The 27,235-nt window shown below is 38.0% G+C and overlaps 2 protein-coding genes across 4 annotated transcripts; both read left to right on the plus strand.

Annotated features, from left to right (window-relative positions):
• Positions 1–1,586: 1,586 nt before the first annotated feature.
• Positions 1,587–6,897, plus strand: LOC135113154 (torsin-1A-interacting protein 2-like). 2 transcript variants are annotated; one of them, XM_064028230.1, is made up of 5 exons: positions 1,587–1,717; positions 2,976–3,163; positions 3,699–4,317; positions 5,133–5,332; positions 5,530–6,897. In XM_064028230.1, exons 2-5 carry the CDS (start codon positions 3,053–3,055, stop codon positions 5,743–5,745), a joined length of 1,146 nt encoding a protein of 381 aa, XP_063884300.1. In that variant the 5' UTR covers positions 1,587–1,717; positions 2,976–3,052; the 3' UTR covers positions 5,746–6,897. The 2 variants fall into 2 exon arrangements, with proteins under 2 accessions (XP_063884300.1, XP_063884301.1); XM_064028231.1 differs by having other exon boundaries at positions 1,601–1,689.
• Positions 6,898–12,807: 5,910 nt separating this feature from the next.
• On the plus strand, positions 12,808–26,407 carry LOC135113155 (serine/threonine-protein kinase Nek3-like). Of its 2 annotated transcripts, none has more exons than XM_064028232.1 (10): positions 12,808–12,868; positions 15,489–15,583; positions 16,210–16,385; positions 16,732–16,863; positions 17,654–17,801; positions 18,007–18,150; positions 18,907–19,036; positions 19,685–19,818; positions 20,128–20,185; positions 24,692–26,407. In XM_064028232.1, the coding sequence occupies exons 1-10, from the start codon at positions 12,863–12,865 to the stop codon at positions 24,983–24,985; spliced, it is 1,317 nt and encodes a 438-aa protein (XP_063884302.1). In that variant the 5' UTR covers positions 12,808–12,862; the 3' UTR covers positions 24,986–26,407. The 2 variants fall into 2 exon arrangements, with proteins under 2 accessions (XP_063884302.1, XP_063884304.1); XM_064028234.1 differs by lacking the exon at positions 12,808–12,868 and adding an exon at positions 13,763–13,786.
• The last annotated feature ends 828 nt before the right edge of the window (positions 26,408–27,235 follow it).

The following is a 27,235-nucleotide window of genomic DNA, read 5'->3' on the forward strand; positions in this document are numbered from 1 at the left end:
ATATATATAAAAATCTTACATAAAAAATCATTGTTTGAAATTAAAAGGTTATGATTCTGGACTGATTCCGAAATTTTGGAAAGTCTAAAAGAAAGATCGCCTTCTTTCTGAATACATAAGTTATAAGGATAGCAACAACAGACAGAAAATTTTGTAAAACAAGAATAAAAATTCAGCAAAAAAAAAGTAAAGAAAAGTCAGATAATATCGAAAACAAGGCGGCAGAAAAAATAAATGAAACAGTAAGATAAACTGGCAGCACCTTAAACATTTAGGACATTGAAAGACGACCACAGAAAATGCACAGACTGTTAAATACTAAAGATTGCATTGTGATGAGAATAAGGTTGTATCATTCTTAACCCAGTCACTTTCACTTGTCACACCTTTCCTTGAACCATAAAACAACTCACACGTTTCTTTGCATCCTACAGTCAATTCTGAACACTGTACTGGCTTGACTTTGAAAAATCTATTCTTTTAATCCACTTCCCTTTTTTTTTCGTAGGTGTTTTAAAGATGTTGTACATTGCTTGTATTGCCGCGAAGTGTTGCATATCACAGTGAAGAGAGTTGCCAATCCTTTACTGCTGTGGCCGCAAAATAAGTAAATTACCTACAACTCTTCTCCTTCCGTCTCCCCATGACCTCATCGCCGCGTGTTTGTAGTTTATATTGTCATATTTCGATTGGTATATACTTACCCTTCAACACATTACTGCATACTGGCATGTTGAAACAGTATAAGCTGGTCACGGAACGCCTCCTCTCTCACCACGACTACTTCCAAAGGCCACAGAAATGATCAGCCGGGTTCTCAAGAGTGTTTTTCCTGTTAATGATGTTGAAATCTTGTTAGTCTCTCACTAGAACCATAAAAGCACCCTTAAGAACCCGTGGAACTTGAACGAGAACCTTATGGAAGTAATGCAGGTGCGGCGCAGAAATGATTCAGAAGAAGACCCTGATGTAACACGTACTGTTCTAGTATTTTGGTTTGGTTATTGCAAAAATAGTTTTCTTTTTAATGCAGCACCAAAGAAAATAATATTTAAATACTAACTAAAGAAAAATAATTTACGCACGGTTTAATCCATCATTTTTCATTCAACACTGCACTAAAAACTTTACCTGCTGTATTCACTAGTGAAATTGGCCTTCTTTTTTTTTTTTTCTTCTTCTTCTTCTTCTTTGGACCTGTTACGCCTTGAAATATGTTTCCGTCTTTTTCTACACCCATGAATAATTATTTCTTATTGTTCAGCTCCTGGTTAAAAAATGTTTCCATGTAGCTCACCATTAGTTTCTTTATCTCTTGTTGGTCCTAGCATTGTTCTAATTCTTTCTTTTTTCCACTCTGCATTCATTCAAGCCCCCCCACCCTCCCGCCCACCCCCGAAAAAAAAAAAAAAAAAAAAAAAAAAAATATATATATATATATATATATATATATATATATATATATATATATATATATATATATATATATATATATATATATATATATATATATATATATATATATATATATATATATATATATATATATATATATATATATATATCGGGGCGTGCCGTTGTAAAGACGGAAATATAAGGCATCCCAACTGGCCCAAACAACAACACGGAGAGATAACGTTGTACACTATACTTGTCCTGTTCTTGTTTACTGGTGGTTATAAGTGGCCGGTGAGTCTCTAGCCCTCTCCCCTCGCATGTAAGTATTATAAGTAACCGTAAAAGTACAGATTGGGATTTGTTACTTATATTCCTTCAGTAAATGTGGGGAATATGTGTGTAACTTCTTTCCGGTGCTTTATATTTGTTGTCCTATCGTTTTCTGTATCTTGGTGTTTTGTAATTGATGATCCCTGAACAATACTGAAATAATACTAACGTTTTAATTTGAGGGCAAAGTTAGGTAAGTCTTGGTACTTGATTCACAGCTTTGTTGGGGGTGTCAGTGGGAGGTCTTGGGGAGGTGAGGCAGACCTGTGCACAGTGGTGGGAGGTGGGTGTGGAGGTGTGTGATGTATGATGAAATGATGGTAGTGGTGGTGGTGGTGGTGGTGGTGATAGTAGTGGTGCTGATGATGATAATGGTGTCTGTCTTGCCGCCACACTCTGCTGTGCTTGGTGGAGTTGTACCTGACCACTCCACAGATGTGATATTTAACCTAACTTTCTAACTCTACATTAAACAAGGAATTCCCCTCAACCCCCAAGTGTGATTTTTTACCCTAACCTCTAAATTAAGCAGGGAACCTTCTCCTTCAACCCCTGTGACATTAACAGTATTCAACCTAACATAACCTAACCTAATTAAACAGGGAACTTTTTTTCAGCCCCCTGTGGGATGATTAGCTTAACCTAACAAGAGGGAGTGTATAATTTAGCCTCCTAACTTCTATAGAGCAGTTTTGTCTATTAAATTTGCAACTGAAGAGGATGTTAGTGGTAAATGGCAGAACATCACCTCTCTCTCTCTCTCTCTCTCTCTCTCTCTCTCTCTCTCTCTCTCTCTCTCTCTCTCTCTCTCTCTCTCTCTCTCAGTACCCAGTTAGGCCCTGTTCACTTGAGGTGTTTCCAACTGCGGTAGCCATTGTGTTGTGTGTGTGTGTGTGTGTGTGTGTGTGTGTGTGTGTGTGTGCCAAACAATGCACAGACAGGTCCAAGCAGTGCCAGGATGGGTGTGGAGGAGGCAGCGTGTGTTTGGTTGTCGCATCATCATTTGAAACAGTGCAAGCAGCAAGATAAACAACATTGTGTTCATCCAGTTTTACAAGACAGACTCACTCATGTCATGTATGCAGCCACGTACCTGAGTTTAAGACAACGTGAAAGCAAGTTTTTTAATTACTTTAGAATGTCCGTGAAGTCATGCCATGGTAACACACATCCTCTCCCCTCATTGGTAGCGTTGCAGCCAATGAGGGAGTGCCTTAAAGGGCCTTAAAGGTTACAATTCTTTCCAGGGGTGAGTAAGTGGTGTGCAGAAGGAAGAGGTTCCACCACCCCTGCCACTTCCACCGCCGCCACCACCGTCACCGCCATGCCACAGCGGAGGAAGGACTGTGGCTTCCACCACAGCCCCTCACACCGGGGTCGTGGCCATGGGAGGAACACCACACCACCTCCCCCGGGGCCCCTGCCAGACCACCAGGTACAGCAGAGGCATCTTCTTTTTTTTTTTTTTTCTTCTTCTTCTTTTTCTTCTTCTTCTTCTTCTTCTTCTTCTTCTTCTTCTTCTTCTTCTTCTTCTTCTTCTTCTTCTTCTTCTTCTTCTTCTTCTTCTTTTGTTGTTGTTGTTGTTGTTGAGAGAATATTTGAAAGTAAGCACCATAAATTGAGAAAAAATCAAGCATAGATACCATAAATTGAAAGAAAACACTATAAATTGAGAGAAAATTGAGAGAAAATAACATAAATTGAGAGTAAATTGAAAGAAAATACTTTTAATTGAGAGAAAATACCATAAATTGAAGGAAAACACCATAAATTGAGAGAAAAATTGAGCATAAACTTAATGAAAATACCGTAACATAATAAACTGAAAGAAAACACAATTAACAACACAAGAAAACTAAACCAGAACACAAAAACAGCAAGAATCAAACAACCCACCAGAAACACCCTTCACAACATCCCCACAACAACAACAAAACAACATTCCATACTAACACCAACACCATTCCCAGATCACCGACGAGCTCACTGAGAACAGCAGCGATGGGGAGGACAACACCAGCACCACCAGCACCACCAAGACCACCCCAAGGGACCTTCTGGATGGCACCACTCGGCAGCACCCACTTGGCACACCCCCAGGCACTGCACACACCCCGCCAGCACCCCACACGTCACCCCACTCGTCAGGGCAAACACAGTGCCGACTCAGACCAAATATGAGTCCACCAAAGGAAAGCAAACAAATGCCACCAGAGGAAGGCTTAGAGCAGGCCAAGCACCACCAGGGGGCAACACCAGCCTTGCTAATCCTTGTCGTTCTCCTGGTGCTAGTCGGCATCTACTCCTTACACCAGGCGGTCAGTAAAGCAGAGGAGGAGAAGATGAAACGCCCCCCAAAACTCATAGCTGATGTTTACGCGGACTTGAAACTTGAGCTGCAGAGTTTAAGTAGGGAATTCAGCCAGCCCAGGGAGGTTTGGTTGGGGCTCCTGGGTCAGCTGGAGGCCGTCATGGTGGAAAAGCCCCTACAGCCGGCAATAATACTGTTTGTTGTGCCAGATGACTCCCGTGGTGTGGCAACTTGCTTGGTGCACAGACTGGCTAGGGCGGTGCAGTTTGCCTTTGAAGGTGAGTCTGTGTTTGACTTTATGACCGTTTGTCTCAGTCGTTCAGCTTCATAGTGAGGGATTGTTTGGTAGGACTGAGATCACATGCCACACTAGGACAGCAAGGCAACATCTCCTCGGCTACACATTAAGAGGCTTCCCCATCTGCCTCACTGTGCCCGGGACTTGAACTCAGGGCTTCTCAGTGTGTGTGTGTGTGTGTGTGTGTGTGTGTGTGTGTGTGTTCTTAGTGTAATGTGATGGGGTTATTGCAGTTTTTTTTTTTTTTTTGTCATAGTGCTTTCATTTGTTGTTTTGCTCAGTTTTTAATTTGTTTTAGTTGTGGTTCATTTTTCTGTGTAATTCTTGCATCCTCAGTCACTCACTTCACCATCTGATCATTCATGATTAAAATAGATAGATTAATAAAGACACCAGTGATAAATGAGGCAATTCTCCACTCACTCACTCACTCACTCACTCACTCACTCATCATTTCCCAGTATTCACTCACTGGTTCACTCATCCTCAAACCCTTCACAACAAAAAATGAATACATAGATCAATAAAATAAAACAAAAATATAGTTAAATAAATAAATTAAAGAAAATTAAAAAATGATAACAATAACAAAATATATTCTCTATCCCTTCTTCCCTTACTGATTCCTTCCATCCTTCACTCCCTCTCTCTGTCCCTCCCTCCCTCCCTCATTCACTCCCCCTCCTCTCTCTCTCCCTCCCTCCCTCCCTCCGTGATTCCTTCACTCCTTCATTTACTCACTCCCTCCCTCCCACACTCACTCCCTCCCTCCCTTCCTCCCTGCCTCTTCCACAGACTCGCAGTTCGTGATGTTCGACACACGCAGCAGTGAGTACCTGGACACCAGCGCCCTCCTGAAGGTGGAGCTGGACGAGAGCCTGAAGGGGCTGGACCGGGCACATGCTGCAGTAGTGCACAACATTGAGAGCATCCCGGGCCCTGCTGCCATGATCCTCCACGCCTACTGTGACAACGAGAATGCCCCTTATAAGCAGGTGTGTGTGCATGTGTGTGTTTACCTTGTACGTAGTTTATGATCACAGTCCGTTTGAAAATTACCATTGGAAAAAAAAAAAAGCAAAAACTGGCAAGACTTTACGAGTATTCTGAAAACCCATAGAATTCATAAGTAAAATATTCCTAATTAGAGAAGCATTACAGTTCAAGACTTATAAAGAGTTTTCCATTCCAGGCTGTGCTGTTCCTGCTGGTGGATGTCCCTGGCACTTACAATGACCTTGGGTACTCCCGGCGCCTCGACTCCCTGGTGGACGCTCACCTGGGGCGGCTCTGGGGGGCGGGGCTGGAAGAGAAGGACGTGTCAGCCCTCATTTCCCGGACCTGCAACACACCTGTCCTCATCCGACCTGAGAAGCCGGATAGGGTGCTGGAACTGTGCCCTTTGTAATGGTGGTGATGGTGGTGTGTGAGGGTTGGAGGGTGATGGGTTGTTAAGTTGTGTGTGTGTGTGTGTAGTAGTGCTAGTGGTAGTATTAATTTAACTGTGTGGGTGTTTGAGGGAGTGAGACCAAGAGGGAGGCTGTGGTGTGTGTGTGTGTGTGTGTGTGGCAGTACAGTCAGGTTGCCACTAGTGTAAAGGAAGCTTCCAGTAATATCCCTTGTTAGGTGTGACTCATCTCGGTCATAACAGAAACAATGCCACAACATTACTACAGCTGCAGTGTGGCTGAGAGAAACACCCAAAGAAATGAAAACAAAACACATCAAGACTACAAGACTCAACATTACTCCATATCTATAACTGAAGATAACAAGCACACAGGACTTCATAAAACATCAAAAGGCCAATGAATAAATAAAAACGAGCACATTAAGTCATTCAAGTCACAGGGCCGTTGTTTACATAGCAGATAAATACTCTCTTCATATCTTAACACCTGCAGCTATTTTACATCCCTGACTAAACTACTTCATTAACTTAAGACCTGTAAACACCATCAAAGGCAAATTCTGACTGGATTAGCAGTACAGTACACAAACAGTCACTGAAAACAACAACAATTCATTATTTACACTGAGCTAAAGGTTCTCACTGTTTATATCACTCCTACCATCTATATTTGTGTGTGTGTGTGTGTGTGTGTGTGTGTGTGTGTGTGTGTGAGAAGGAGAAAGAACTGTACAGATAATCAGGTGATGTAATATTTCAAGATCAGAATTCATAAGTCTGTCCAAAATGTAAAGAAAATGTTATGAACAGAAAATGTGCCAAGAAATAAGTGTAGAGAGGAGGAAGGAAGGAAAGAAAGGAGATAGAAGAGATTAATGGGAAGGAAGGGTGAATAGGGGGGAAGGAAAGAAGATAGGGATGATGAATGAGAAGGAAAGAAAGAAGGAAGAAATGAGGAGTTAGAAGGAAGAAAACAAGGAAAATGAAATAAAAGAAAAGAGAGAGGGAGTGAAAGAGATAATTTCAGATTACTATTACTGTATTTAACTATTTTTATACAAATGAAAATAATTATTGGCATTTTTACATAAATTTCTTTATATAATTTTCATAGGTGGGCGTTATCACAATAAATTATCACGACAACAATATCGTGTTATCGGTTACCCAACGACTATTTTTCCCACATTATCAATTGATTGGTGTTGCCGATACTTCTGGTTCCAAACTAACAGCAATTGATGATTTTAGTTTTTGGGATGCGAGCATGTTGAAATTTTAAACTTTCAAAATCAAATGTAGTTATTGTACTTAAAACAGTACTTTTCATTACTGAAGAAACAATATAAACATTGAATTTGAAGTCTCTTCTGAGATTTTTCCAAGTTTTCGAAGATAAAAATAAAGATTTGGATTTATCAATTTTTTATTTAAAATATCAATATCGTTATCACTAGTATCAATATTTTGGACTCATCAATTTATTGGTTACCAGGCGATAAATTTATCGCCAGTTATCAGTTATTGGTCGTCACCGATAAGGTTATCTTTATCAGTTTACTGATTATCGTGATCATTTTTTTGGTTGTCACGCCCAGATATACTCATTAATATTACTACAATTGTTACTGCTCAAAATGATATTATGTATAGTACCTATGTATGTATGTATGTATGTTTGCATGTATGTACAGGCTAGTCAGTGTGTGTGTATGTGTGTGTGTGTGTGTGTGTGTGTGTGTGTGAGGAAAATACAATGCAAGGATGTATTTAATTTACTTAGGCCTACTTTACTACTTTTCCTTCTTTTAGGCTTATCATAAACACAAAACCTCATTCAGTCATCAAAATTAACTCTGATATATTTACTGTCACTATTACTTCACTGTTCCCTGTTTTAATTCTAGTTTATAACAACACTTCTGACCAGAGAGAGAGAGAGAGAGAGAGAGAGGCAGTTTTGAGCCAGGTTTATCTAGACAAGGCAGTATAAGTGTCTTGGTTTAATTTAAGTGTGTTGGTGCTGTCTGAGATCTAACACTCTGCAATTTAGGTTCAGATGTTCTATTATGGGGGGTTCAGAATGCCTTTATTTTGTGATCCTAAATAATCTGCATCATCAGCTGTGGTTGTGGGATTGTTCTGTGTTTATTTGGTTATTGTTATTGTTATTATTATTTGGTTATTTATTTATTTATTTATTATTTTTATTTAGGTTTGTACTTTATTTATTTATTTATTTTTTGTGTGTATATTTTTATGTTTTTTTTTTTTTTTTTTTTTTTTTTTTTTTTTTTTTTTGTGATGCTTCTTAGTGTGGAAATATAAAGCTGTCTGTCCAATTCTCATGAGGTAAGGTAAGGACACTAAATAAAACAATGATAATGATGATGATGATGATTTTTTCTCTTATTTATTTATTTATTTTTAACAATACAACCAGCAGCAGAACGGTTATTGAGAAAGTCTGTATTCGTATTTAAATGTGAATGGTTTACTTAATTATTTTCAAGGTGTGTTCCTCAGATTTACTTAGTGCAGATGTTTAATGTTTTGTTTTATTTTGCCACTTTTTAACACTCTCCAGGAACACAAGTAATAGTGTAAGAGTTATTGAGACATGTTCTGTATGTGATCCTCTTTTTTTTTTTTTTTTTTTTTTTTTTTTTTTTTTTTTTTTTTTTCAGACTTTCCTCGGGGTAATATTGAGTCTTAGTACTGCCTTCAATGTTCACAAACTCAACTAGTAGTGGAAGAGTTACTGAGGTACTCTTTGCTTTATCTATCTATTTATTTTATTTATTTATTTATTTATTTATTTATTTATTTATTTATATATATTTTTAATGGCTTATTTTAATGGTGTGTTTCTGAGACTCCCCTTGTGGTGATATTGAATCGTTAGCAAGTTCAGCCCTCAGCAGTCTTCAAAAACCTAAGAACAGGACAAGGGTTACTGAGAATTTTATGCAATTTTTTTTTTATAATCTTTTTATCTGATTTATTTTTCATGGTGTGTTCTTTTGAGTTCTCCCTAGTGGTAATATTGAATCTTTTAGTAAGTTTAGCCCACAACAGCCTTCAGAAACCTTACTAGCAGTAGTGTTATTGAGTGCCAGATAGCAAGGAAAGAATAAAGGTGTGTTCTGTACTTGATTTTGTTATGTGAATGATTGAATTACTGGGATCTTCAAAGTGTATTCTTGATTTAATTACTGGTATTTTCAACATGTATTCTTGATTTAATTACTGGTATTTTCAACGTGTATTCTTGATTTAATTACTGGTATTTTCAACGTGTATTCCTGATTTAATTACTGATATTTTCAACGTGTGCTGCTCAGATCTCCTTTGTGTCATTATTTAATCGCAGTTTTTCCCTCAACACTTTAGAAATACAAATAAGCAGTGAAAGAGTTATTTTTTGCTAGTTATTTATTTGTTTTCATGGTGTGTTTTCTCTCCTAAGTGCTAATATTTAATCTTTCTTCTTCCCTCAACACTTTAGAAATACAAATAAGCAGTGAGTTATTTTTTTGCTATTTTTATTATTTTTTTTTATTTTCATGGTTTGTTCTTCAGATATCCCTAAGTGCTAATATTTAATCTGTTCCTCCTTCAACACTTAAGAAATACAAATAAGCAGTGAAAGAGTTATTTTTGCTAGTTATTTATTTATTTTCATGGTTTGTTCTTCAGATATTCCTAAGTGGTAATCTTCAATTTGTTCCTACCTCAGCATTCTTGAAAAAACAGCAGCAAAAAAGTTATTGAGGCATGTTTTGTATCTGGGTTTTATCTGAATTACTATCATTTTAACATGTTTCCCCTGTTTGAGCCTCAGTCTCAGTTCCCTCTATAGGTGGAGTGAGTCAGGAGTCTTACATGCAGTGACAACACCACCTTATCATCTCACTGTACGCACTCTCCTTCTCGCTCCCCCAACAAACTCAATCTCTTCTTTAGTCTCTTACAATATTCTTTCCCTTCTCACTCACTCCTCACCAGATTACAACCCTCTGCACTGCTCTCTTCACATACACCCCTTCATATAATCAATTTAAAGGCACAGCGCATGGCTTAGTGGTGACAATCTTCCCTTTACTTATCACAAGATTCATTCCCCCAGTCAAGTTCCTCTGGTATTCACAGTGAGTAGAAGAGGTGTAATGAGAGCTTGAGACATTAACACACATAGGAAACTCCATTAAACTCTTCTAAGTCTGCAGGGGAAGTGTGGGTGAATTATAGAAAGACGAATAGATTTAGGTACTGACGTTACTGGTCCACTAGGAAGGGATAAGAGGGATGGGGGCTTTTGTGATAGGAGAATCTCAGTACAGGCTGTGGTGGAGGAGATGGGGTGTTGTAATAGCTAAGAATACAAAGTTAAGATGTTAGTACTGGGATTAGGAACGTGGGGTGCTGTTGGGAAGAGGAGGAAGGTGATGTAGGTGAGACAAGATTCACAGCAGCAGCAGAGGTGACAGTGGGTGGTGAGGTGAAGGATAGAAAGATGGTTACTGTGATAAGTGAAGAAAGAATGTTAGTACTAGTAGTAGGAATATGGTGACTAATCAAGTATTTCACTGATATAAAAAAAAATAACCAGTAAAAGTAATGCGTGAAGTCTTAAATTGATTAAAAAGAATGTATTTTGGAATTTCTACCCAGTTTAATGTTTTTAGGTGGCTGCAGAACAAGTAAAGATGTCTCAGAGTGATTGGTAATTAAAGAAAGGTGTAGCAAATAGCAGTGAAAGGGTTAAGAGAAGAGAGAAAGAAAGTACCAGGAGCAGGGAGAGAAATACGAGTGTTGCAGTGAAGGGTGAAGTTACTGCTGTGGTGTCTAAGTGTAGTAGGAAGGAAGTAGCAGGAATAGGAACGTGGGTGCTGTGGTGGGGAGTGAAGAGGTGCTGGCTGTGCTGTGGGCGCCAGAAACTCACTCATTCCCTGTGATAAAAGTTAGGAACAAAAAAAAAAAAATAATAATAATAATGAAGAATTACATGATCAGAAGAAAAAATTGTTATGTAATGTGTGTTTTCCCGACATCGAATATGCAGTTGGAAAACACTAATCACTACATAAATTATATACTATCTCCACTCAGAAGGGATACATGTAACACCTTATTCAATTTGCGGTCATAAAAAACATTTAAAATCCCCCACATTCTTCTTATGCTAAAAAAAAATAAAAAAATAAATAAATACAAATAAGATAAATAAATAAATGAAAATAAACAAAAAAAATAAAGTTTCATCACGGCAACACATTCTATTCTAAATTCAATTAGAAAAAAAAAATAAAATCACATCCTTTTTATCCTTATGGAAAAAAAAATCACATTCTATTTTAAATTCAACATAGCATTTATTTCTGCTCATAGACTCGAAAAAGAAAAAAAAAAAAAAAAAACTGTCTTTCTCTGGAATTAGGGACTTGTGAGGGAAGTACATGGAGTAACACGTTCACAGAGGCTATTAGGCTGTGGCAAAAGATGACTGTCAGTTTTGATGTGCTGAAGTTAATAAATGGTGTGAATAATTGTACTGCAGAGAAATTTGGTAGGCTTTATTTATTTATTTATTTATTTATTCATTCATTCATTCATTCATTCATTTATCGTTTCTTATGTGTGAGTATGCCAACAAAGAGAGAGAGAGAGAGAGAGAGAGAGAGAGGCATCTGTCAATTTGCTTCTCTCCCTAAGAAGTATTTATTTATTTGTTTTTTTTAATTATTTATTTTCTTTTTTTCTTCTTTTTTGTGAATAGTATAGAGCGATATCAGAATATACACTTAATTAAGAGTTGTGAACATTATATATATATATATATATATATATATATATATATATATATATATATATATATATATATATATATATATATATATATATATATATATATATATATATCATAGTAATAAAAGTGTGTTTGGATTTAACAGAGATGTTTTCCTTACTCGTAACCTAACCGTCTCCCAAAAATAATAAATAGACAAACAAATAAATAAGCAAATAGAAAGTAAAAAAAAAAGAAAGAAATAAAAGATAAATTAGACCATTTCATATATTTAAATTCCCACTTTATCAGCACATAAGAAATACATGTTACCTACTTCAGAGAGAGAGAGAGAGAGAGAAATGTGCATGGTGATATATTAAAGGAAAAGTTATAGAAGTAAAGCAAACATTATTATTTTTTTCATTTTGATGGGAAAGATAGAATGAAAAGAACAAATGCACACAAAGAAAGGAAGAGAAAAAAAAAAACATGAAGATGGAGAAAGAAAAGACATAATATATGGAGAGAGAGAGAGAGAGAGAGAGAGAGAGAGAGAGAGAGAGAGAGAGAGAGAGAGAGAGAATATGAATGAATGATGAAGAGAAGTATATAACATATAGAGGAGTGGTGAAAAAAATGAATAAATGAGGAAGAGAAGGATAATATACAGAGGAGAGAAAAAATAGTGAATGAGGAAGAGAATATAAATTATATAAAAATGAGGCTGATGCAGGACTTATCATGAACCAGAACCAAATGTTTTTTTTTTTTTTTTTTGCCCTTAGCCAGTGAAACTCTTACGTAAAAAAAATTGCATGCTTCTTTATAAATTTGTGTCATGTGTACGGTGTCAAGTGTACGGTAATATTTTGACGTGTTTGAACGCCAGCCAGTGTTGCTTCGGCTCTATGTTGTGAACCTGTAATGGCTTGACATTCAACTTTATAAGGAGGCTTTAACCTCTTCACTGAGACACGAAAAAAATTAGCAGCACCAGAACCGCAATGGGTGAAGTCTTTATAAGCGTCTACAAGAAAGTTAGCGATGAAAAAGAATGTATTTACCAATTTCTCCCCAGCTCAAAGACTGGATGTAGCTGTAGAACAAGTAAAGATGTCCCAGAGTTTGGTAATTAAGTAAAGGTGTACCAAGTGGCAGTCAAAGGGTTAATAAGAGAGAAAGAAAAGAAAAGAAATAATGCTGATGCCGATTCTGACTGAGCTTAATCTTGATCTTGGTATAACACGTGCGCCTCCCGAAAGAGCACCACCCGCCGCCACTTGTCCAAAGAGTCAGACACGAGGAGACCGTCAGGCAGGCAGGATGGAGGTAAGTGTGTGTGTGTGTGTGTGTGTGTGCAGATGGGAGTAAAGGCTTTGTTTATATTCCCTGGAGTAAAGCGAGGCGGACTTCCTGTTGCTGTTTCAACCCTAATCTCTAGTATTTTCTCTCTGGGTTTTGATAGCAAAGCCACACAGATTGGTGAAATAACAACGAGGAATTTTGTAGATGTTTCAGTAGGTGGAACTGGTTTGGTTATTTTTATTCATTACGTGTCTTTTGGTCAGGTTTGCCATGATAAATGTTGACTTGGCGATTTGTTCAGCCTTGTGATCCAGTGAATTGTTAGAATAAATGAGTACTTCAGTTCATGGTAGTTACGCCATGTTAAGCTAATGGTAATTAACTTCGGTGACGAGGTAGTTAGTAATCTGAAATTATGGTGTTCTTATTTGGGTTTAGTGCTTAATTTAGTTTAATTTAATGACTATGCTTATTTAAGTTGTTAGTGTGATAGCGTTATGGAATGTTTAGTAATAATTGTAAGATATTAAGGTGATTAGGAGCCTGATTGTTACATAGACTAAAGACGATGTGTAGTTATAGTTTTATTACTTAATTGGTTAGTGTAATAGCAATAATGTTAAGGAAGTTTGATAATAGTTGTAAGATATATTAAGGTAATTAAGAACCTGATAATTACATAATACAGGTAAAGAGGATGTGTGAAATCAATTAGTTTCATTAGACAGTTTAAAAAAAATTGACATGAGTGAACAATAGTGAAACGAACAGTTAACGATCAAAGCAGTAGTTAGACGCAGCAGCCAACAAGCGGCAGTTAGCGGGGGTGGCGTGGCAGCAGTGGGGGCGTTGAGGCAGCAGTCACGGGCCGGCTTGGCTGTGTCTGAGGCGCTAGTCTCTTGCTAAGGATACACGTGATACATGGATTAAATAGATAAGAAAGTAAGATAAGCAAACAAGTATATAAGTAAAGACAAGTAAATAAATAAATAAAGTATATAAGTAAATAAGTAAGACGAGTCAATAAGCAAGAAAGTAACATAAGTAAAAGTTAAGTAAATAAAAAAATAAATTAATTAAGACCTAAGGAGTGTTCGATAATTCCCCAAAGCAGTACGATAATTAACCTTCCACTTCCATTACAGTCAGAGATTACTGGTTAGGTTAAGTTGGACTGAGATGGGTTACGTTGTATTAGGTTAGGATAGGTGAGGTTAGGTGAGGTTAGGTTAGGGTAGGATAGGTTAGGTTAGGATAGGTTGGATTAAATTAGATTAGGTTAGGTTAAATTAGGTTAGGTTAGGTTAGGATAGGTCAGGGATTCTCAAAATTTTGCAAACCACCTCTTCTCCCCCAAAGCTGGTTTAATGCAGTTGGGACCCCCCCTTCCTGCGCCATCCACTCAACCCCCTCCTTAACTGGCCACCATAGATAGATAAAATCAGATAGACAGATAGCCCTTCCTGCATCTCTCTTGTACTAATAGCCAGTGAGTGATTGTCCGTGATTTCTCCATCCCCCTTTAATCACCCTGACAGTAGTGAAGCCTAACCTCACCCTAACTACCTGACGAGCCAATTACATAGTTCCCCCTCACCCTTGGTCTCCTTACTTGGCGGGAGAGGGGGGGCAGTGATGGGCATTTGGCTAATACTTGGTTTGTTTATTTGTTAATCAGTTGGGTGCTTAGTTTCTATCTATTCTATAATTACGTAGTTAGCTAACTGCTTTTTGTTTCTTTTTTTTTTATTGATTACTTGATTGTTAATTTTAGTAATTTTTTTCATCGCAAGTTAGAAGGCTTGTTATTGTATGTATTTGTTCACAAGGAAAGAAAACCTATGGAACAAAAGGAAAAACTTTTTGTAAGATGGTCACTGATCAAGGGTAACAGAGAGAGAGAGAGAGAGAGAGAGAGAGAGAGAGAGAGAAAGGTGTGTGTGTGATTCCCCAACGGAAAGAGCTCAGAGCTCATAGTGACCGATCTTTGGGCAGGACTGAGACCACTGACACACCACACACTGGGACAGCGAGGCCACAACACCTCGGGTTACATCGCCTACCTACTTGCTGCGAGGTGAACAGGGGCTACACATTAACAGGCTCGCCCATTTGCCTCGCCGTGTGTGTGTGTGTGTGTGTGTGTCTACTGAGTTGCCACACCCAAAAGAAAAATTAAAACCAGCTTTGAAATGAATGACACTGAAAACTGATCCTTCTTAACTTATCTTTTTTCTTATGTACGCATATAAAGTTATTGAAAAAAAGGCAATTAGGCAGTTTGAGTCAGTAAAGGTGATTGGGTCGTGAGTCAGAGGGTAATTAAGCAGTTAGTCAGTAAATGGAGCGTGTGAGGATTCGAGATGCGTCCTGACACACAACACACACACACACACACACACACACTGGCTGTAGGAGAAGGAAAGGAAAGTTAGGAGGAAGAGGAGGAGGAGGAGGAAGTAAAGTAAGAGGAGGTAAGAGGAAGAGAAGGTTTAGCAAAAGGAGGAGGAGGAAAGGAAGGAAAAAGACAAGAGTAATGATGTACAGTTAATTCTCTCTCTCTCTCTCTCTCTCTCTCTCTCTCTCTCTCTCTCTCTCTCTCTCTCTCTCTCTCTCTCTCTCTCTCTCTCTCTCTCTCCTGCAGGTGGACAAGGGCGCTCGCTTCAGGAAGGTGGCCAACATAGGGCGCGGCACCTTCGGGGAGGCGTGGCTGGTGGTGAGCACGTGTTCCCGGCGCAGGTAAGGCGAGGCTGGGTGAATGAAGGGAGAGTGAGGGGGGGGGGTGGGCGTAGGGGAGGGAGGGGAGGGGAGGATGGATGGATGGATGGATGGCTGGCTGGCTGATTGATATTCCGTCAGTGATTTTTTTTTCCTTTCCAGCACCTTTTTTTCCTTCCACCACATTATTTTTCCGTTCCATCACCCTTTTTCCGTTTCATCACCCTTATTTTCCTTCCATCATCCTTATTTTTCTTCCGTCACCTTTATTTTCCTTCCATCACTTTTATTTTCCATTACCTTTTTTTCCCTTTCATTATCTTTATTTCCCTTCCAGCATTCCTCTCCTTTCATCCTTTCCCTCCCTCCCTCTACAATTCCCTCCTTCCCTCCCTCCCTCCAAACATTCTTTCCTTTGCTACATCTTCCCATTCCATTAATTTGCCTTCCCATCCCACCGTCCACTTTTCCCCACTCCTTCTCTTTCCCTCCCTCCCTCTCTCCCTCTTCTGTCCTCCCTCCTTCCCTGTATTTTATTCTCCCTTCCCTTTCCTTCCCTTCCCTTTTCTTATCTACCCACCATTCACTCCCATCCTCTCTTTTCCCTCCTCTCCCTCTGCTAACAGCCCTGCCACGCCCTCCTGCAGGTACGTGATGAAGGAGGTGCGACTGGAAGACCTACCTGCAGAAGAGGTGGAGAAGACGCGGCAGGAGGCGGAGGTGCTGGCCCGCTGCAAACACGCCAGTATTGTGCGCTATAAAGAGTGCTTTGTCAGGCCCACGCCCCTCACTATGTGCCTCGTTATGGAGTACGCCGGAGGAGGTGAGGGGGCCAGGAGGAGGAGGAGGAGGAGGAGGAGGGTATACGAAGAGGGCAGGAAGAGGAGGAAAGGAAAGGGGATAGGAGTGGTGGTGGTGCTAGTGGTGGTAGTAGTAGGAGGAGGAGGAGGAGGTGGAAGAAGGTAGATTAGGAAAGGAAGGGAATAGGGAAGAAAGTAGTAGTAGTGGTAGTAGTAGTAGTGGTATTGGCAGTAGTAGTAGAGGAGGAGAGAAAAAAAAAACAAAAAAAACGAAAAATTAAGATTTGCAGGAAAAAGTAAGTTTTGGGGAAGAAGAAAAAAAAAATCTATCCTATTTCTATCATTATCGTTATTTTCCTTCCTTCTCAGGCGATCTGTCCCAGCGGGTGAGCGAGGCCAGGCGGCGAGGACAGCAGCTGGCCGAGGACGTGGTGCTAGATTGGTTTTCGCAAATCATCCTTGCTGTTCAGTACCTTCACTCCAACAACATCCTGCACAGAGGTATTGGCTTCAGTCACTCCTTTAAAGCTCTAGTTTTCTTCTATTATAATTTATCCACATTTTCTGTTAGTCACCCCCTTAATGCTTGAATTTTCTTTTATTATTTACGTTTTCTATGTTACTTTCACGTATTTTGTTGGTTTTAAATCTTCATAACTTTGATATTGTAATAGAAGATTACCATTAGCTTGCCAAATGTTTGTTTTTGTTTGTATTTAGTTAGTTTAGTTTAGTTTGTATTTGTTTGTGTTTAGTTCAATCTATCATGTTGTTCCCGTAGATAGCGCGGCCCCTTCTTTTTCTTTAGTCTGTGGTAAAATGTTTTCTTTTTTGAGTAATATTTGTAGATCGTTTATAATTTGAATTGTTTTTGTGATCCTATGCCGTTCTGTGTGTCGTGCGTGTATGATTCTTTTGTTTTTTTTGCTTTAAGTTATAAGTTTTGTTTATGAATTTCCTTTCTTCCTCCTCCTTTTCGTGTTTTTTTTTTCTTTTTTTTATCATATTTTGTCACGTTATTCTTGTTGTTGTTGTTCATATTCTTGTTTTTCTTGTTTAATTTTTTGTTGTTCTTGTTATTCTTGTTATTTTTAATCTTAAGTTCTTTTTGTTCATATTCCTGTATTCTTTTTTTTTTGTTCTTGTTTTGTTCTTATGCTTGTTCTTTTTGTTCGTTGTTCTTGTTCTTATTCTTGTTTTTTGTTCCTATTATATAACAACAAGAACCTACTACTACTACTACTACTAGTACTACTACTACTACTACTACCACCTCCATTTTCTGCATCAGACCTCAAGACTCAAAACATTTTCCTGACGGCGGATAACCTGGTGAAGGTGGGAGACTTCGGCATTGCCAGGCTGCTGCGGGACAGACAGGACCTGGCCACCACCACCATCGGCACGCCCTTCTACCTGTCGCCGGAGATCTGCCTCAGGTGTGTGTGTGTGTGTGTGTGATGGTGGCTGTGTTTTTGTTTACGCATTTGTTTCTAACCTAATCTAACCTAACCTAACCTAACCTAACGCAAATCAACCTAACCTAACCTAACCCAACCCAACCCAACCCAACCCAACTTAATGCTAACCTAACTTCACCCAATACCAACTTACCTTCACCTAATCTTACTGCCACGCCCACAGACGCCCATACAACCACAAGAGTGACATGTGGGCGGTAGGCTGCGTCCTCTATGAGCTGTGCGCCCTCAGACAGCCCTTCCAAGACGCATCCTTCGACCGCCTCGTGATGAAGATCCTGGAGGGAGAATATGAACCCTTGCCTGCGTGAGTAAGCCCTGGGAGAAGAGGAGGAAGAGAGAGGAAGAAAAAATCAAGGGAGAAGTTTACTATGGGGTCCTTTCTAAATTAGTTCCATTGGGTTATTAATTTTTAAACACCTGGGAGAGTAAGTGGGTTTTCAAAGTACCACTGGGGGATGTACTTCTGGGGCGGTTTCTAAGCATCCTTGGGAGTTGTTGGTGTTGGGAAGGGATTAATGGTTTGTACGTCAGCCCCTGGGGGAGTTACTGCGGGTTTTTAAGTGCAATGGAAGTTAGTAGGGAGTTATTGGGTTTGTAAGTACTCTGGGTAGGGTTTTAGTACCTGGGGAAGTTTACTGAGTGGTGTTGTTGGGACTGAAGTGTAAGTGCCCCGTGGGAGTTACTGGGTTATCTACGCGCCTGGGGAGTGTGAAGGAGTTTGTCACGCCATCTCCCTGCCGTCATCCCTTCCTCTCCCCATCACCCCTTCGTCAGGAGTTAATTGCAGTTTCCTTCATAGAATCACCTTTTCGTCACTCATCCTTCATCTTAGTCACCCCTTCACCTTCACGTCACCCCTTCACCTTCACGTCACCCCTACACCTTCACATCACCCCTACACCTTCACGTCACCCCTTCACTTTCGTCACCCATCACCCCTTCGTCAGGAGCTTATAACTGATAACTGTTTCCTTCATCCCATCATCCCTACCATGGCCCCATCATTCACCCTTTACCTCCTCACCCCTTCATCTCCTCACCCCTTTAATCACTCCTCCAGGAGCTACACACCTCTGGTACACCACCTGACGAAGCTGCTGCTGAGGACGATCCCTGAGAGACGCCCCTCCGCCGCTGCCCTGCTCACTACGCCCGGCCTGACGCCCTACGTGCAGGGGTACCTCAGCAGGGTGAGAGAGAGGGAGAGGGAGACAGACGAGTAAGGAGGGAAGGAGGGGAGGGACGAAGGGAAGCAAGCAGGGAGGAAGCAGACTGGGAGAGGGAGGAGGGAGGAAGAGGGGGAGAGGGGGAGAGGAAGGGAGAGAGGGAGGAAGGAAAGGACAGAGTAATGTAAATAGATAAGGAAAAAAAGGAAAAACGGGGATAATGTGAAAATTTTGCTGTTTCCATCTTTTCTTATTTGTTTTGCTTTTTCATTCTTTTCTTTTTCTCTCTATTCATTTGTTTAGTTATTTTTTTGTCATTCCTCTTTCTTTTTATCATATCACTCTTCTCTTTTCCCTCTTATTTCCTTTATTCTTTCCTATGTTAATCTTTTTTTCTCGCTTTTCTGAATTCTTTCCCCCTTTATCCTCTCTCTCTCTCTCTCTCTCTCTCTCTCTCTCTCTCTCTCTCTCTCTCTCTCTCTCTCTCTCTCTCTCTCTCTCTCTCTCTCTCTCTCTTCGCCATCCTCCTCCTTTCATCTTCTTTCTCATCTTTTTACTCCTTTGAACTCCCTCTTCTTCACTTTTGTCTTCCTTTTCCTCCTCCTCCACCAGCACCACCACCACCACCACCACCACCACCACTACCACCCCCTCCCCCCTTGTTCCCTTCAGTACGAGGTGTCCTTAGCAGAGAGGGGGACAGAGAGTAAGGAGTCCCCTGTACCCCCTGGTCCATCATCCCCCCTCAAACCCCAGGAGGTCAGGATGCTGCAGGACCCCCCTCACCTGGCCAGGATAAAGGACAGGTGAGTTAAGGAGTGTTGTTTGTTTGTTTGTTTGTTTTATTTAGTTTTAATGATTTTACTAACTAATAAGTCGTTTTGTCTAGTTTGTTAATGTGTTTCTCTTATTTTTTTTTATTTGTTTATTTGTTTATTAAGTGGAGTAAATTTTAATTTTAATTTTTTACGTGTGTTTTTGTTTTTATTATCTGATAAATGTATGTATGAATTTTTTTTTATCTTTTTATATTATTTGTTTATTTATTTGCTCATTGATTTACTTATTCATTTATTTACTTATAATCTATCATCTTGCATCCCTTTGTGTCTCAGTGCGAGGACAAGACGTCAGCGAGGGAGTGTTGACCTGGGCAGCATCCAGTCAGTACAGGTCAGTGTGTGTGTGTGTGTGTGTGTGTTTGATTGGTTGATTGATTAATTGTTTGTTTGCTTATTTGTTTGGTTCCTTGTTTATTTGTTTGTATGTTGGTTAGTCTGGTTATTTGATTGTCTCTTTGTTCATTATTTGCTTATGTGTTGGTTTGCTTGCTTGTTTGTTTTGCTTGCGTGTTTGTTTGTTTGTTTCCTTGCTTCGTTTTGTTTTCGTCTACCTATTCGTATTTTTCACAGGATTGAGTTAAGTTTGCTATATCCCGTGTGTGTGCGTGTGTGTTTGTGTGTTTGTGTGTGTTTGTGTGTGTGTTTGTGTGTGTGTTTGTGTGTGTTTAAGCCAAATCATCATATTTTCGTGAAATTTGTTTATATCGTTACCACTCTCCACTTTTTTTTTTTTTCTTGTCATATTCTTCATATTCATGTATAATATTAGCACTTGTCTACCATTTGCTGTAATAACCAGTGTGTGTGTGTGTGTGTGTGTGTGTGTGTGTGTGTGTGTGTGTGCGTATGTGTGTGCAGGTGGGAGCAGGCAAAAGAAAAAAAAGAAAAAAAAGAAAATTCCAATTATACACGCAATTTCTATAATAGGTCAAGTTTTTATTCTATCAATCCAAGTGGGAGTCAGGTCAAACAAGGTCAAAGAAGCGTAATTACCTCCACATCAGGTCACAAGCTTTTAATGATCTAGGAACTGATGAATAAAAGGTCATAATAATCTTCGTAATTACCACATCAGGTCACAGCTCCTCCCACCCCAGCCACACACCAGATGCGTCAAACTTGCATCTTGCGTCTAAAAAAAAAAAAAAAAAAAAAAAAAATTGATTCTTTTTCTTTATTTTGTTCTATTATTATTATTTTTTTTTTCATGCGCGGAAGAGGAAAGCAAATACACACACATACACACACACACACACACACACACACACACACACACACACACACACACACACACACACGAATAAGCAGCATGATGAATACAATAAAAGACAAAGAATGAATAAAAAAAGAAAATAAATAAAGGTAATAAATAGAAAGATGAATAAATAATACAAAAACTAATAAACAAATAAAATAACAGATAAACATGAATAGTTAGTTACTCTCAAAAAAAAATAAATAAATAAAAGAAAATAGAAGATAAACAAGGAAAGATTCAGCATAATGATGATAAACGTGAGAAATACTTAGGGAAATAAACTTAGGGAAATAAAGAACATTTCCCAACTAGTGGCGTAGGGAAACGGACGACATTTTTTTCATTCAGTTAGTGTGAACCAATTCCGTGTTGAGAGGTGTTAGTCTGAGCCCCTCGTCAGGATGGATTGCTGGGAAAACGTGGGACAGATTAACCTAACGCTCTTTGAAGGTGGTGGTGGTAGTAGTAGTAGTAGTAGTAGTAGTAGTTGTAGTAGTGGTAGTAGTAGTAGTGCTTTTATACAGACGTACCTTGCACATAATCTACTACTACTACCATTACTACTATTACTACTACTACTACTACTACTACTACTACTACTACTATCAGCAGCACCACCATCACTGACTACCTTTACAATAATAACAATAATAAATAATAATAATAATAATAATAATAATAATAATAAATTTGCATGTATAAACTTTGAGAGCAGGTGAATAAGAAATCAAATGAAAAGATAAATAAACAAGAACAAGATATGATTAGTCGTGGTGGTTATCAGTGTTCTATCACCACTACTGACTGAATAGGGGAAAGGAAACACACTAATGATCGCCCGGGTAGTTAATTAAGAGAACAGGTCAATACTCGGAATACTGAGAAAATGACGTGAGGCAGTTACATATATAGAGAATGATTGAACATGAAAATTGTATGGGTAGACTTTGGGCCAATTCCACAGTCACAATTTTTGCTAGCTAATCAACAAAAATATTAATGGTGATCAGGTGCCACAATCAACTTTACCCGCTGTTTTTTTTGTTTGTTTTTGTTTGGGAGCGTACTGAAAATCTGAACTGATAAGCCAATTCCAGTCTTTTCGTAAGGTACCCAACCAAAACGCTGCCCATGCTGGTGAGCTCCGGAACAAATAAGTGTGTTTCGTTTGCATATGAAGAGAACAGGGCAACACTTGAAGCGAGGAGAGGAAGTGTGAAGTATTTCTGAGCTTTAAAAGAGAGTGACTAAATATGAAAGTTATATGAATTTAGATGAATATATTTGAATTGACAGTAACTTGAATATGAAAACTAGATGAACACACTAAGACAGACACACTGACTTATGTAACTTAAATGTGAAAGTAAATAAGTACATAAATGATCGTTCAGATATATCTAGGGAATATAATAGTACTCGAAATGATAAGGAAAGAAATAGTTTGAAATATTTTGACGAGCCAGCACTAATTAGACATGGGAATTAAACATAGGTAAAATAAGAACATAAGAACAAAAGAAATAAGGGAAGCTGCAAGAAGCGACCAGGCTTACACGTGGCAGTCCCTGTATATACGTGGTAGTCCCTGTAATCAAATGAACAAAAATGAACAAGGAAATACTAGTAATATCTCGTATCTATGCTGAGACATAAAAAAAAAAAATAATTAAGTAAATGAAAATAAATACAAGAAATATTAAAAAGAAAAAGAAAAGTAAATACGAAAGCGTCTCAAACTAATAACTATATTAAAAAAAAGTAAGAATATTTCGAGTTGAGCTTCTAATTAAAAAAAAAGAAATTGTACTCAAACCAATAACTCGTAGTCGAAAAAGTTGAAAAAAAAATAAATAAATAAAAAAAAAGCATAATTGAAAAGAGACAGAGGAACAGCTTAACCCCCTCAAAAATATAAATAAATAAAAATAAATAGGTAAATAAATAAATAAAATAAGTAAATAAAAAAATAACGACAATTCAAAAAGACAATTCAAGCTCATAATACAGTAAATAATTAAAAACAAAACACGAAAAATAATAAAAAGAAAACAAGACTCATAATCTGAAACAAAAAAAAAAAAAATTCTAATGAAGCCCCGAACTGGAAAAGGAAAGAACCGGAAAGAAGGAAAAAAAAAAAAAAAAAAGCGAAGGTTGTGATAATTTGGAGGCGGGCCAGTAATAGCAAATTTCAGCTCACATGGAGTCCTCTCATTCTGATTAGAGTCCAGGATGAAATTGACTCCCGCCATTAATCAGGTGCTCGTCAAGATGTGGCTGTTAGTGGACTGTTGTTAAGTGTGTGTGTGTGTGTGTGTGTTTGTCCATTTAGTGTTTGTGGTTTGTTTTGTTTGTGTCTCTTCCTTCATCCTGATTTTTCTTCACAATTTTTTTTGTTCGTTTTCTTTATTTATTTTTTTTTGTTCCTTCACTTCCTTTTCTTTCATTCATTCATTTATTCCTTCTCTCTCTGACTCGTCTTTTCCTCTTTTTTTCCTCTTTTGTTTGGTGTATTTTTTTTATTACGTTATTTCACTTTCTGGCATTATCATTATTCCTTTTTTTCCTCCCTCCTTCCTTCCTTCCTTTCTTCCTTTCCTTTCTAACTTAATTTATTTTCTTCCTTACTTCTTTCCTTTCTTCCTCCATCCATTTATTTATTATTTTTATTTATGTTTTACTTATTCACCCACTCCTCTTCCTCCTCTTAAGCTTAATTTTCTTCATATTCGTGGTGGGGGACAATCAGAGAACAATTTTTTCCTTCTGCTGGCATGATACCGCGGTCATTGCTCGCCTGTGTCTGCGTGGGTAAAGGGAAGTGTGTTGATAATAGTCACCGGTCGATTGATTTACCTCCCTCGTTTTCTCTGTTAACTCATTATTCCATTTTCTTTCTTTGTTTCATTTCGTTTATTTGATTGTGCAGTCTTTTCATTTATTTATTCTTTCCTGTTTTATTTTTTCTCATGTTTTCTTGTTTTTTTGTTTGTTTTATATAATTTTCTTCCTTATTTTCTTTTTCTTTGTTTTTCGTATAATTTTTCTGATTTCATTTCGTTTCCTTTCTTCGTTGAATTGTCTTGTTTATTTCTTTTCCTTTTTTCTTGTTTTATATCGTTCATCTTTCTCATTTATTTTTTTTTATTTTTTCTTAATTTTTTCTTGTTCATTTTTATTTTCTATTTCGTTATCTTTCTTCCCTCTTTAATTTTCGTTTTATTTCACATTTATCTCTGTTCATTACTTTTTCCTCTTGTTCAATTTGTCCGTTTTCTTATTCTTTTCTTTCCTCACTTCCTTTTCTTTCCTCGCGTCGTTTTCTTCCGTCACCTACGTTTTCTTTCATCACGTACGCTTTCCGTTTTCTTCCCATACTTCTTTTTCTCTCGTTATCCCCTGTCACTCATTTTCTTAATCGGTTTTCTTTATCGTTTTCTACCATCAGCTACGTTTTCTTTCACCACCCCTTTATCTAACCTTTATTGTCTCCGTTTTCTATTCTCATTCCGTTTTCTCTCCTCACTCCCTCGCCTTCAACGCGTTTTCTCCCTCCCGTTTTCTTCCACGCTGCAGAGAGGCAAGGAGCGTGGACTGAAGCGTAACAGGAAGGGGGAGGAGAGAGAGCGTGCCTACTCAGACTCCACCCTGCCCACTTTCCCTCCTTCCCCGCTGACCCCCTCCCCTCCCCTCACTCCCAACCCTCGCTTCCCCATCCCGCCAGCCCTCAGCGCCCTCCCTGTCCCCTCCACCTCCCTGAATTGTGGTGCTGGGGATAGTGGAGGGGGTTTTGCCAGTCCCCTCCCGTGTCTGCCATGCAAGCGAGCGGACACCCCTTGGCCTAAAGTGAAGAAGAATTTGTTGAGGTGATGAAAGAGACAGTGTGTAAGTTTGTATTGTGGAAAGCAATAAAGATGAGTGTTTTATTGAGATGGGAAGGACTTGGAAGTGAGGAGGTTTAAGGTGAGTTGATAATTAAGGTGAAAGAAAATGAGGCTGGAAGTTTTATGGATTTGTAAGGGTTTGTTAATGTGAAGATCGGTTTGTTAGTGATGTGAAAAAAGGTTGAGGTGAAAGTAAAGATTAAAAAGAAAGGCGAAATAAAAAACAAGAAAAAAAATGAGAGTTTAAGGTGATAAAAGTAAATACATAAAGGTTTATTTAAGGTGGAAGGAATTAAGCTGAGTACGAAAATGAGAATGTAAAAGGTGAAAGAAAAGGTTGAGGTGAAAAAAGGTGAAAGAAAAGGTTGAGGTGACGAGTTTATTAAGGCGAAAACAAACGTTAAGGTGAAAAGAATTACGATTAAATAGGAGTTTATTAAACGTGAAAGTTTGTGAAGGTGAAAGTTTCAAGGTAAAAGTTTGAAGATGAGAGAGAGAGAAATGTGGATAATGATGATGGAAGTAGATTGTTACGTAAAAGTTTAACCTGACAAGGGATTAAAGTGAAAAGTGAGTGAAAGTGCAAAAGTTTATCAAGACAAAGGGAGCTGGTGATAGACTGTAATGATAAGAGGTGATAAGAGTTGATAAAAGAGATGAAGCTGGAAAAGAAAGCTTCAAACACTTAACGAGGGTGAGAAAAAAATAAAGTAAAATAACCAATGAAGGTGAAAAGTTGAAAATGAAGAGGAAAGTCAAAAAAAGATTATTTTAGTGGAAACTCGTGCGGAAATGACAATATAACAACAAATGTATGTAATGTGATGGTTTTTGTAATTCACTTTTTAAAATTGCGACTGACTTTTTATTTTTTTTTTTTTCGTAGTCTTTAAAAAAAATTCCATTTTTACTTAACTTTTTCCCTCCTTTTCCTCTCCTCCTCTTCCTCATCAGCATCATCGTTCTGCTCTTTTTTTTTTTCCTCGTACTGCTATTTTTCCTTCTGTTCTTCGTTCAATTTCGTCCCTCCTCCTCCTCCACCTCCTCCAGCTTCTTCCCTTCCCTTTTTTCCTACAACTTTCCCTGTTCTATTCCTTTTCCTATTTCTTTTCCATTTTCATTCATTCGTTTCTTACTCGTTTTTTTTTTCCTTATTTCTCGTTTTTTCTTTTTTTTCTTCTCTGTATTTCTCCTTCTCTTCTCCTCCTCCTCTACCATCGACTATTCCCTGACAGCACTGATGATGGATGTATTTGTATCTCGTTCCTGTTGACTTCCTTTTATAAGCCATGGCAAGGTTGGGAATTGTATCTATGTATGTAAAACTTTTATAACTGTCCCAAGCCACAACGATATTAGTATTTTTAATGTGAGATGTGATAATTAAACGTTTCTTTCCTGTAATTAATTAGTGATGTTTACGTGTTTATCCTTTGTTTATTCATATTTTTACGTAACTGAAATCGAATGTTGAGGTAAAAAAAAAACCTGAAACATTATATCTTTATTTATTTCTTACGTAACTGAAATCAAATGTGGTAAAAAAAAATTGAAACCTTTTGTTTTTATTTATTCAGTTTTTACGTAACTGTAATTGAATGTTGACATAAAAAAAAAATGAAACTAAGATTCTTGATATAATGAGTTTTGTAAGTGGATTCAGTAAGTAACAAATAAACCATAAGTAAATAATAGATGAGCGAATGATGATATAAGTAAATAATAGATAAGCGAATGATGATATAAGTAATTTGATGTACTGGAAGTTAAACACTGAACATGAGGGCAAAGTAGAATGAAATATCAAGAACTTTCCTCTCGTTTCACTGTTATCAAAATTCTACACATTTTTTTTTTCTGATCTAAATTTTAACAAAGGACGTTAATAAAAATACTTTGGAGAACCTATAACGAAATCTAATGAACACTGGTAATAATGGTTAATAAGGGTTTAATTCAGTCAGCCATTTGAGGTTTTAATTCAGTCAGCCATTGAGATCCGGAAGAAAATGGATTGTTTTTACTAATAGTCAATGAAACTAACTAATGCGCTCATGAACAACGAATAAACCTCAGTAACGATCAGTATCACAATAATACAGTCATCCATTAAGCCAAAGAAATATAGGATGCGTTGTATTATTACTTAAGTTTATCTATTCGTCTCATTCTCTAAAAAAATAAATAAATAATATAAAAAAGTAGTAGTAGTAGTAGTAGTAGTAGTAAATAGATC

Source organism: Scylla paramamosain, chromosome 25 (genome assembly GCF_035594125.1).
Source record: "Scylla paramamosain isolate STU-SP2022 chromosome 25, ASM3559412v1, whole genome shotgun sequence".
Taxonomy (NCBI): Eukaryota; Metazoa; Arthropoda; class Malacostraca; order Decapoda; family Portunidae; genus Scylla; species Scylla paramamosain.

Bases quoted from the DNA above. Each gene is read 5' to 3' on its own strand.
- LOC135113154 (XM_064028230.1), top strand. From the start codon at position 3,053: ATGCCACAGCGGAGGAAGGACTGTGGCTTCCACCACAGCCCCTCACAC. The intron at 4,318-5,132 runs GTGAGTCTGTGT...CCTCTTCCACAG, and splicing joins GGTGCAGTTTGCCTTTGAAG to ACTCGCAGTTCGTGATGTTC. The intron at 5,333-5,529 runs GTGTGTGTGCAT...TTTCCATTCCAG, and splicing joins AGAATGCCCCTTATAAGCAG to GCTGTGCTGTTCCTGCTGGT.
- LOC135113155 (XM_064028232.1), top strand. The intron at 18,151-18,906 runs GTGAGTAAGCCC...TCACTCCTCCAG, and splicing joins GAATATGAACCCTTGCCTGC to GAGCTACACACCTCTGGTAC. The intron at 19,819-20,127 runs GTGAGTTAAGGA...TTTGTGTCTCAG, and splicing joins CTGGCCAGGATAAAGGACAG to TGCGAGGACAAGACGTCAGC.